This window comes from Haemorhous mexicanus, chromosome 9 (genome assembly GCF_027477595.1).
Source record: "Haemorhous mexicanus isolate bHaeMex1 chromosome 9, bHaeMex1.pri, whole genome shotgun sequence".
Classification (NCBI taxonomy): domain Eukaryota; kingdom Metazoa; phylum Chordata; class Aves; order Passeriformes; family Fringillidae; genus Haemorhous; species Haemorhous mexicanus.
In genome coordinates this window covers 1,453,543-1,465,624 of record NC_082349.1, presented here as the reverse complement: position 1 = coordinate 1,465,624, position 12,082 = coordinate 1,453,543, and the positions used below count along the sequence as shown (strand labels likewise).

The 12,082-nt window shown below is 51.0% G+C and overlaps 1 protein-coding gene across 1 annotated transcript; it reads right to left on the bottom strand.

Moving 5' to 3' along the window:
• Window positions 1-8,176: 8,176 nt before the first annotated feature.
• DIRAS3 (DIRAS family GTPase 3) lies at window positions 8,177-9,368 on the bottom strand. Its single transcript, XM_059853488.1, has 2 exons — window positions 9,222-9,368; window positions 8,177-9,068 (listed from the first exon to the last, which is right to left on the bottom strand). The coding sequence occupies exon 2, from the start codon at window positions 8,981-8,983 to the stop codon at window positions 8,387-8,389; it is 597 nt and encodes a 198-aa protein (XP_059709471.1). The 5' UTR covers window positions 8,984-9,068; window positions 9,222-9,368; the 3' UTR covers window positions 8,177-8,386.
• Window positions 9,369-12,082: the final 2,714 nt, after the last annotated feature.

Sequence of the window (12,082 nt, the reverse complement as noted above, 5' to 3'; positions counted from 1 at the left end):
CAAACAAAACCTCCAGGAAGACTGGAAGAAGAGAAGGAATTCCTCGTTCGATTCCTGGTTAAAAACACGGGAATCCGGTTTTCCCGAGTGTGGCCAGCAGCCAGGGAAGCGTTGCCCTCTCGTGGGCTAAAGCAGCAGCTTCCCACCATTCCGTCCTAACCGAGAGCTTAATTAGCCAGCGTTAATTAACTGCCTGTGGGCTCACAGTGCAGCACTCCCGGGCGAGCAGCCCCTGACCCGAGCAGGAGCTCGTCGGAGTTCCCTGGAGCTTGTCACGGATTCCCGGGAGCTTTGCTGGGGCTCCTGTCCCATTCTGGCCAGTTTGCCACGGGGCACACACTGGGAGGGCACCCTGGCCATGAGCTGGGCACACACCGCTTGCACTGGGGCTTGTACTCTGCATACTGGGAACACTGGGACGTGCAGTGGACACGCTGGGAGGGCACACTGCTTTGAACTTCGTATTTCCTCTATTAAACATTTATTTTCCTTTCCACCAGGGGCGGGATAAAGGCTCAGCAAGAGGGAATCTCTTGTTTTTCCTTTTTTTTTGCTCCCTCCCAGACACTCACCCAGTGGATGTCTCACCTTTGTCTGAAGGCAGGACTGAGCTCTTCAGATCCTGGTGATACAAGCACGGGTTTCCCTTTCTGCTACAAGCACAAATATTTATGTAAATGTTTATTATTGGTATTGGTGTGTGGTAGTAGCCTAGAACAGAGCACTCACTCTTAAATATTGGGAAGGAATTGTTCCCTATGAGGCCCTGGCACAGAATTCCCAGAGCAGCTGTTGCTGCTCCTGGATCCCTGGAATGTCCAAGGCCAGGCTGGACAGGGCTGGGAGCAGCCTGGGACAGTGGAAGGTGTCCCTGCCATACAAGGGTGGCACTGGATGGGCTTTGAGATCCCTCCCAACCCAATGCAGTCTGAGGTGAGATACTAGGAGGGGCTTGGAGCAGTATCCAGGGTGGAATCCTGTCCCCACCACCATTTATCTCTGTGAACTCTCGTTATTTCCTGCACAACGAGGTTCAGAGTTCAGCCAAGGGCTGTCTGCAGTGCTCAGCCTGGGAGGCTTTGCAGCAGCTCTGCTCTCAGGGTGCACTTTGGCCAGAGAAAGCAAAGCCAGATTTCTTCTGCCTCTTTGACAGTGCTGCTCCTTCCCACCTTGGATGCTCTGTATCCCCTTCCAGGGAGGTGGGGGATTCACTGAATGAACTGGGGGGGCTTTCCTAGATGGATCATGGAAATCTGATGCTGGAGAAGATGAGCCACACTGCTCCTGGCCCCAAAGATCCTGGCAGGAGCAGGCAGAGCAGAAAAGCTCAATTCTTGGACAAAATCATCAAGATTATACCATGTTCCCCCTCAAAACCCCCTCAAAATCAGTGCTTTTTCCCCAGGATCTCTGCAGAACAGGAATTTTGACTCGGTTTTCCCAGGATCTTTGCAGAATGGGAATTTTGGTTTGGTGGCTTCACTGAGCTTGTGTTTAACAAGAAATGCAGAGAAAAATGATCCTGAAATTATCTGGGAGCAGGTGGGGGCTCACTTCTGGCTAAAGGCTGGTGTGGGGTGGGGGTTGTTGTCCTGCCTTTCAGGAAGAGGGTGCTCCCAGCAACCCTGGGATTATCCCTGGGCATGGAGTCCAGAGTGGAATGACAGAAAGGGACTTCACAAACACAGAAGACAGCTGCGCACAGCCAGCAGCCAAGGAAGGCTTTCTCTGGAGCAGCAGAGTAATTGAATTCCGCGTGGGAGCAGCGGAGGTGCAGGAGACGGCGCAATGTGATCTCCAGGGCAGCCATCCCTCATCGCTGCTCTCTGCAGGGCCACAGCCTGTCCCTGTGTGCCTGGCCAGGAGCAGCTCCTGCTCTCCCATCTCCATCCCTGCAACATCAACAGCTGCCATTCTCTCCCTCCCTCCATTGCCATTGAGAAGGAACAGGAGCCCAGGCTCCCCTGGCTTTTCCCAGCCTTGTCTCAAAGAACCAGCCCCCAGGAACATGGTCTGAACCCCCCCAATGCTTATTTTCCCTTACTATTTATCATGTGTTCCTTCCACAAAGGAATCCCTTAAATCCCCATCCCAGGACTGCTGGACCCAGCCTTCCCTGGAAAAGGCTGTCCAAAAGGAGCACGTGTGATAAATGGTCCCGTGTTGGGTGTCCACGCTGGACACCCGTAGGAAGAGCCTTGCTAAGGCTGTTTGGAGCAATCATTAATGCAACAAAAATTATTAAACACCAAATGTCCTTGTGTTCCACATAGCAAACACCAGCCACCCTTCAGCATCCTCTTTCTTGGACATAAAGACTTATTTTTCCACTAAAAATTAACAAAATGAATCAATGTCTGGAATTCCGCCTGTGGGAATGAGTAATTTCTTACAGTTCATACAAATATTTCCCATTTTTCGGCCATATTCTGGCTCATCTTTCCAGATAATCACAAAACCAGCCACTCTCCCCTAGTCCCAGCTTGGCCAGCTGGTAAAGCATCTGATAGCAGAAATGGCTAAAACAATCTGAGCATGAACATTCCCTTATTTATTAATTTTCTTCCCTATTTTGGGGCTTCATGTTGTTGAAATGACACATCAGAACCGCCCAGGGACAGACCTGTGTGCTGCAGCTCAGGTGTGTTCTTCCTTGGGGGCACAAGGAGTACATCCCATTGTTCCCTCGCCTCCACATCAATCCCAGCAGGTCCATATGGACCCATACAGGGCTGGACGTGGGTGCAGGCTGGGATCTGCTCCATCCCTGCTCGAGGGATGCTCCAAGCAGTCAGGAGGATGTGGGCAGCAGGCTGTGGGCAGCCGGCGCTGGCAGAAGAAGCCTTTTCCTCACTCCCAATCCAGATGAGGCCTTGGTCTTGATCCAAGGACTCCATGTGATGGATGGGTTTTTCCCTCCAAGGAGGGATTTTCACTGCCTGGGTGTGAGCTGCTCATCCTTCACCCACGGGCAGCCAGAGGCAGATAATGGGATGCAGGGGTTGGAGGAAAACATGTAGGAACAAAGGAACACCATAACGTAGGAGAGAAGAGTTTTCAAATCTCCATCCTTAGGTATTTTTAGTCTGAAAGGCACAAACGCATCACTGAGCTATGAAAGGAAAGCTCCCTGCTGGTCTCCATGTCAGGGGCTTCGGAGCAGTGCTCTGTCTGCTTTGAAGGAGGTACCTGTGGGCTCCTATATCCAGGTGGAGGAAAACCACGTCCCTTTAGCTGGAGGAGACATAACTGGAAGGGACACCTTCCCCTATCCCAGGCTGCTCCAAGTCCCGTCCAACCTGGCCCATCACTTCCAGGGATCCAGAGATAGACACAGCTTCTCTGGGCAACCTGTGGCAGCATCTCACCACCCTGACAGGAAAGAATTCCCTTCCCAATAACCAATCTCAACCTGCTCTTCTTCAGCTTAAGTCCAATCCCCCTTGTGAAAAGCCCCTCTCACAGCAGATCAGCTGCATTTGTCCTGTGCTCAAGGACAGAGCAAGTTCTCAACACAGACTGCCAAGAAGAGATGGGCTCTGGTTGGACCCCACGCCCCCCTTCCCACCTGGACAGGAGCTGAGAGCAATGGGAGGAGCAGTTGGGATGGTTGGTTGGAAGACTCTGGATCTGTGCTAATCCAGGAAAACACAATCATTCCTTTCCCTCTAATGTTCAGACTTGCTGGAAGTGTGAAGAGGACAAAGAGCAGCAGATGGGACGGAGGCAGCCACCCAAGCCAGACCCAGTTCCAGTGCCCAGCTGTGCCAGCAAGGTTCGGCTCCACCACCACTGGACTGTGAACACGGCAATGCCAGGCTCCCCTCCTCCTTCTGCTCCTCCATCCTTTTTGCATTATTAAATCTACTCCCATCTAACAGGATTTTATGTCATGTTTTTTCCCCAAAGTGGGAAAAAAGGAAACAATTAGGGGTGACAGGTCTAGCCTGGCACGAAGCAACACCATTAAGCAGGAGGCTGCTACCCTGCCGTTGGTCTGGAGCCTCTTTAGCATTTTCATTAGCTCTCCGAAGCTTTTGATGTCCCTTATTTACAACACAGACACTGCAGAGGAGGCAGGCGATGATTAAGACGAGCTTTTACTCTTCTGGAGTGCGCCGGTACCTCGTGGCTACGGATCCTGCATATAAAGCAATATTGCTTATTATTCCGAGCTGTTTGTTCCATTAATCATGAGCCTGCTTTGCTCTGGGAAGAGGAATTGGAATACAGCAATATTCTGTCTGCTTGTTTTTAAAATACATGTGTGGGTGGACACTCCAGCTACTGCTCACATTTTTCTCTCGCAAGAAGAGCTGTTCGTGATTCTCCTCCCCAGTGTTTTCTCCTGACACTGATTTTGTTCGTCGAACTCGGGAGGGGAACTGCCTCAAGCCTGTCAACGAGTGTTGTATGGAAATAAGGAGTACTGACTGAGAAATGCTTGAAATTCAGCATCCCAGAGAGGAAAAGGATTTCGTCATGGAAAGGGTGGACATTAGAATGGGCTGCCCAGGGAGGTGGTGGGGTCCCCATCCAAGGAAGATGACACTCAGTGCTCTGGGCTGGGTGACAAGGGGGGGATTGGGCACAGATTGGACTTCATGATCTTGGAGGGCTTTTGCAACCTCAGTGTTTCCACGATTCTGTGGTTCAGTTCAAAGTCACTCACTGCCCTCACAGTCCCAGCCTTCACCAGGCACCCAGGCAGCAGTGGGTCTGGGGACTCCTTCAGGATATCCCAAAGGGAATTTTCAGAGTGTTCAACTCGTGATCCCAAGAAAACACCATGGAGGCATTAAAAGCAACTCAACAAGTTGTGTCAGCATCTTCAGTGACCTTGTCTCACCACATCTGACCTCACGAAGAGCCTTCCAGAAAACCAGAGTTCTGGGGTAGAACAAAATTAAGAAGAGAATAAAACAACCAACTTAAGAATTATTAGTGAGTTCCCATCCAGCTCTCCAGGCACAGACAATGTGTCAGGGCATGTCTCCAAGCTGAAAGGTTTACAGGATACATAAACAGCTCCATAAAACAAACGATGTCACCAGCTCCTGGAAAATCACTGCTGGAAACAGCAGGTAAGGCCAGAGGAGCTCCATCAGACAGCAGAGCTGCTTCTTCATTGCTGACAGATGGCTTCACCTGAATGTCCTTCATCAACAAATCAACTGAAAAACTGTATGTCTGTTACTTTTCTAACCTGCACTTACTCAGTCCTTCCAATCCAATATATACCCTCACTCCAAAACACAGCATTCACTCCAATGAAATTAATTTCCCTTCCTATAAGAACGATAGATTGCACACACACAGGTTAGTTCAGTTCATATGGAAACAGCCAATTATGTAATTTATTTATTAATACAGTTTTAATTTACAGTACAATTGAGCTGCACACACTCAAGACATAGATTATTTACAGAGCAAGAAAGGCAGGCACAGCAGGTGTCCCTTGTTTCCCAGCTGGTTTGGGTTTTTAAACTGGGACACCCCCAGGAGCACCCCAGCATCTCCACTGCCACACAGTCTTGGTCTCATGGCAACCAAGGGAAGCTTTGAATCATGGAATTGTTTAGGTTGGAAAAGTCCACTAAGAAGATCCAGCTGAATCATTCCCCCAGCACTGCCAAGGCCACCCCTGACCCATGTCCCCAAGTGCCACATCCATGTGGCTTTTAAATCCCTCCAGGGATGGGGACTCCACCCCTGCCCTCCCTGGGCAGTCCCAAGGCCTGACCCCCCTTTCCATGGGGAAATTCCTGCTGCTGTCCAACCTGACCTGCCCTGGCCCAGCCTGAGGCTGTGCCCTCTCCTCCTGTCCCTGTTCTCTGGAGCAGAGCCCAACCCCCTGGCTGTCCCCTCCTGTCAGGAGCTGTGCAGAGCCACAAGGGCCCCCTGAGCCTCCTTTTGTCCAGGCTGAGCCCCTTCCCAGCTCCCTCAGGGATTCTCCTGGGTGCAGGAATGCCTGAGCCTGTTCCAATGGATTGTTGCTGTGACAGATCCCAGCCCTCAGAGACCTCCACAGCCCGCACAGGGAACACACAGCAGCGCTAATGACACATTCCAGAACATCCTGGCTCTGTGAGTAATTGCAGATCCTTTGCACAGGCATCTCCATGAAGGCAGTGGGAGTTGGAGAGACATTATTAAGTCTCCTGACATTTTAAAAAGGCTTAGACAGAAAACTTCTTTGAGGGGTTGCAGTGGAACTGAAATAGTTTTTGTAATAACAACCAAACAACCCACGAGGAGCTTTGTGTAACTGCTTGGACATGAGAGAACAGAGAGAGAAAATCCATGCACAGAGAGGAGAAAGGAAGAGTTCTGTCCAAGCAAAGACATCAGGGCTGCTCCCACAGCCCCCTGGCCACCCCAGGAGAGGTCCCACACAGGGGACGACACCAGCCAGCACCACAGGTCCAGCACTGGGAGCTTGGGTGTCCCTTCTCCAATAGGGAAAATCAGGAGCAGAGCCTCTGAACTGATTATGGCAAGTGAGCGTTACCTTTTGGGCAGCTCCAAACCCTCCTGCAGAAGATGGGTTTCTGAAATCATAAGTCATATGTTCATCTGCTGAATCAAATGGTGTGAGGGCTCCAGATGAAAGTGGGACAATCTCCCCATGGAGCCATCTGACTCCATGAGGGTGTAGGGACAGCCTAAGGAGACTGGAAAAGTGGCTCAGGGGCAGCCCAGGGGCAAGGGAGCACCAGCTGCCAAGAGTTGTTAAAAATCTCATATATTCACATGGATACAAATGTCATGGGATTGTTTATTAGCCTGCAACATGAACAAAGGTGTCTGGGAGAAAAGGCCCTTCTATAGCACCTTCCATTGAAACCCAGACTGGTTTGGGTTGGGAGGGCCCTCAAAGCCCATCCCATTCCATCCCTGACAAGGGACTCCTTCCACTGCCAGGGAACAATTTCTTCCCAATATCTCATCCATCCCTGCCCTCTGGCCATGGGAAGCCCTTGTTGTGGCTCTCCAGACCCCCATGTTTCTCACAGGATCCCCTCAGGTCATTCTCGACACGAATACTTTCACAGAAAGAGCCTGAAAGCCTCCAGCACCTCCTGTTCCATGTCATGTTCACCTTCAGCAATGAAATCACTTGACTAGAAAAGTGCTATAAAAAGTAGCAATTCCTCTCCTCCCGTGTCTCATGTGTCAAGACCACGTTGCTGTGTAAAAATCAAACCTACGGTGTAACACTGAGGGCTTACAGTCTTCTGCTTGGGCTGAAACACACTCAAAATAGGAGACAGAATCATGGAATTATTTAGCTTTGAAAAGCCCTCGAAGACCATGGAGTTTGACTGCTCCCCAGCACTGACCCACATCCCCAAGTGCCACATCCACATAGTTTTAAATCCCTCCAGTCCCTTCATTCACATGAAGTATCTGCCTAAAGTTCTCATCAGAGAGGGGTTTGCTTCCAGGCGTAGCTGCTCCTTCCCCAGACAGTGTTGTCTAAACTGACTCGTTCCAGGTCTCAACTAAACCCTGGGTATCTTGGATGGAGGGGGGAAAATAGATATCTGATAGAATTCCAGGAAGGCTGGGAAAAGGAACTTCAGGCAGCAAAACCAGGGTGATGGCTAGATGATAACCACCTTCTACATCAATGGGATGTAGAAGGTGGTTATCACTCAGAACCTCCCAGTTACCTTCACCAGGAGGCAGCTCTTGCTCAAGGACACCAAGGATCACTCCTGAACTGGGAGTGAGAGCATGTGGAAAATCCTGCCTCAGTGAACAGAGGAAGTTGGGAATGAAAAAGTAAAGCGGGAATAAAAGCCGGATTCTATACAGCTGTAATCACTCCCAGAACTGCACAAGTCTCAGGAATTGCACAGCACACAGGAAAACTTCACTTCTGCCAGGCAAAAACTGCAGCTTGGGTGGGCAAGCCAGCCTGTCAATCAAAAATTTAGGCATGCAGAGCCACACACATGTTCATTTTTAGAGCGAATGCCTCACTTTGTTAGAGATTTGCTCTGGTCAATAGATTCCTGAAAACAATTTAACTCTACACATTATAGATTATTTCCTCTGAGTTAACAGGCTGGAGATATTTAAAAACTGGCATGAATAGAGAGGTTTGTTCTGAGAGACATTTTTTTCCTCCAGAAAACTTGTTACATTAAAAACTTCTAGTCGTAGGTAATTGCTAACATGGAACATTTATTGGTTTAAAAAAATAAACATGCAGAAGCCATCCTCCTTAAAAACAACACATACAATTACCCAGCGGGGATTTTAGAGGAAAGCAACAACCCTGCGAGGCGTGGATTCCTCCAAAATCTCCAGCAGAAATGTATTTTCTGTAGGAGTCCATGCTCCAGCTGTGCCGTGCAGCAAGTCCAGCCAAAGGCAATCACATTACAGAGCATTTGCCTTGCAGTTTATCTTTCTTTTTCTGCTGTTTGGATTTCTTTCCATCCACCTGGAGACTGATAGTTCTCCTCTGCTCCAGATTCAAGAGCTCCTGGAAGAGCTCCTGCACGTTGTAGTTCATTTTGGCTGACGTCTCCATGAAGGCACACTTCCACTTGCTGGCCAGCGCCTGCCCCTCGCTGGCATCCAGCTCCCTCTGCGTGTCGTCACTTTTGTTCCCCACCAACATTATTGGGATTTTCTGGATGTCGCCTTTGATCTGACAGATCTCATCGAAGATGGGGTGAAGATCTTCCATGGATTGCCTGCTGGTGACGGAGTACACCAAGATGAAGGCATGCCCTTTGGATATGGAGAGCCGCTGCATGGCAGGGAACTGATGGCTGCCCGTGGTGTCCGTGATCTGCAGGGTGCAGATGCTCTTGTCACAGCTGATCACCTGCCGGTACGTATCCTCGATGGTGGGGATGTAGGTTTCCCTGAAAGTGCCCCTTACAAAGCGCAGGACCAGGGAGCTTTTGCCGACCCCCGCTGCTCCGAACACCACCACCCTGTAATCATTGCTCTGCTCAGGCATGTTCGCTGCGCCGAGACGTGAGGGGAGGTTTTCACACAAAAAGCCCGAGTTCCACCAAGTTTACACACCCCTATGCAGAGGAGGGCTGCGGAGAGGGAGGGGGAAAGGGTGCGTTATTGAAATCAGCAATTAATAAATCACTCCCATCCTTTTGCCGTGAAATAAACCACTGTTCCTCCCTACCCCAGCCATGCAGCCCATGCACGTTTAACGCTACGAGACGAGAATAAGAATTCACCTGCAGCCATCAGCTCCACCGAGCAGCGAAATGGGGCTGAAACCGCCTGGCAGCCGCGGGGAAGAGGTATTCCGGCTCCAGGGAAGCCGGGCTCCAGCCCCGGGAAAGCCGCGCTCAGCCCCCGGGAAGGCGTGTTCCAGCCCCCGGCAAGCGGCACCACCCTCGCCCGGAGCGCCGCCGCCGCCGCCGCGGCAGGGGAGGGGAGGCTCCGCGACTTCGTAAATCCAGCCTTCCACTCAACCGCCCCGTGAAAATAAATAAATAATCAACACGACCGCCTGAACTAAAGCCGCTGCCGCCGAGCTCTGCTGCTCCATCCCTCCCTCCGCGCACAAAGGCGAGTCTCGCCCTCCCTCAGCCCCCCGCACCGCAGACCCCCAGGAATTGCCGGGCTCTGCCGTCTTCCATCCACCCTGCGCATCTCCTAGTTTAAATTTAGGGCTGATTTCATTTAAAAACTTCAAACCCGGGTCAGGTTTTCGCCCCCATTGGCATTAAGCGGGGCAGGGATGCCCTGAGCAGCTTCTCAGCCCTCCCCGGGTAAGCCACCGAGCCCTGGGGCCGCGGCCAGCAAGGTCCACTCAGGACCTTCTCCGTGTAATCCCTTCAACTCGGCATATTCTGTGATTCCACTGTTGGGTTTGTATCCCTCACACCGTCGGAAGAAATAAGAGTAATTGTGTGTCACAATCACAAGCAGTGTTTCTCCTCTTTTATTAGGAATTTCCCCCAACGCAGTCTCTCCACACGCCCTCATGCGGGGACACCGGAGCTTGCACCACCCCGTGCCTCACAGGGGCAGGCGGCCGTGTGTTCCCGCTGTTCCACCCCGGCGTGGCCGGGGAGGAGAACTCCCCCCGGCTCTTCTTGGTCGCCGCCCCGGGCTCAGCTCTGCCCTCACGATCCCTTCCCGCCTGCGGGGTCCCTGGACTCGGCTCTGCCCTCACGGCCCGGTCCCGCCTGCGGGCTCCCACCCCAGGCTCGGCTCTGCCCTCACGGCCCCTTCCCGCCCATGGGGTCCCGCCCCGGGCTCGTCTCTGCCTTCACGGCCCCTTCCCGCCCATGGGTTCCCCGGGCCCGGCTCTGCCCTCACGGCCCCTTCCTGCCCATGGGGTCCCGCCCCGGGCTCGGCTCTGCCCTCACGGCCCCTTCCTGCCCACGGGTTCCCCGGGCCCGGCTCTGCCCTCACGGCCCCTTCCCGCCCATGGGTTCCCCGGGCCCGGCTCTGCCCTCACGGCCCCTTCCCGCCCACGGGTTCCACGGGCCCGGCTCTGCCCTCACGGCCCCTTCCCGCCCCTTCCCGCCCGCGCGTTCCCGCCCGGGCACCGCCTGCCCTCACGCCCCAAAATGGCCGTCGGCCTCTGAGGGGATCGGTGCGAAATCAAAGCATTTAATGAAGTGTTTCAGTTTGTGGGTCACCTACGTTGCAAAATGTGGGATATGTAAAATTACCTTAAGAAAGAATTTTTTTTGGTGTTTGATCTTTGTATACTTGCAAGCCTAATCGACAAAAAGTGAGATTGAATCTGTGAAACAGCGGCCAACAAGCTCTAAGTGATGCCCGTGTATTAAAAAAACAAATGAATTGTTGGTAGAATTGTTAAGGTTAGGGCTGGACACGTTTCTCTGCTCTCAGACCTGGGGGAGTTGAACAGGGCTTGGGAAGAAGGATGAACCATTGATAGTGGGCACAGGGAATGCAGGATTTATGGACCACAAGGACATCTGGCAGAACTCCCAAGATGAGGAAGAAATTCATAAAAACAACTCAGTAACTGTGCTGAAATCAGCACTTGTGGAGGAACACTTCCCAGTCCTTCTCCAAGCTCATTCTTCCCAAACCATTTGTGGTTTTCCGGGTTATCATTTCTTATTTCTCTGATCCTTGTTGCATTCCTAACGCTGTGGTATTCTCCTATTTTAAATCCACTTCTATCAGCCTTGTAATGCTTCTATCCTAGACCAACAAAAACTGTCTCTTTAGATCTATTTCATACTGCTGTGGAGTTTTTTTGTCTAACACAAAAAACTCAGAGGAGTTTCAATCTTGACATGAGGCCGAAATACCTGGGATAGAACTTGGACCAAATCCATCCCCATGCAAGGGGAACTAAACCTGAGACCTTAAAAAAGGAACGGCCTCTCTAAAACCACGTGCCCATATCTACTGAGATGCTTTGAAAGTTCTTGTCTGAATTAATAATGATAATAATGAAAATAGGAGAATAAAGCAGAATTGTGAAAGTCCAGTAATCAACATTAGTGGGGGTCAGGGATCACCCCTCACCTTCCTTTTGCTCTAGAAAATTCCTGTTCATCTTCCATCTGCTTTTACGGTTCCTGTCTCTCCAGGCAGGATGACTTGCCTGTGGCAATGCTCAGCCTGCAAGCCATTCACTTTGCCTGAATCCCATCATTATTGGGGATTTTCCCAGCAGATTTACAAACCGTCATTTCTGGTGTTTATGGGGTATTTCTAAACCTTCATTTCTGGTGTTTATGAGGTATTTATTAGCCACACTGAAATGCTGGCTAGGAATGAGTAGCAAATTCGTTCTCTGTGCTAGCCGCTTTTGCTCAGTTATCCCATTTTCAGATATTTTCCAAGCTTTCCGATGGTTCTTTCTAAGAGGTGTTTTATTTAAACCTCCAGATCTGAAGCCTGAAGCTGGGATTGATTTCCTATAATAGGCTGTGACAAGGGAAGAACTCTAAGAGCTCTTGCACAGTGTGGTGTCAGGTGCTAAGTGGGAAGCAGACCCGTGACACGTCCATGTGCCCACCGCAGATCAAAACCTTCCAGAAATAAATCTGTTGCTGCTCATTGCTTATTTTATCCCAAAAATTGCTCTGACGCTGTC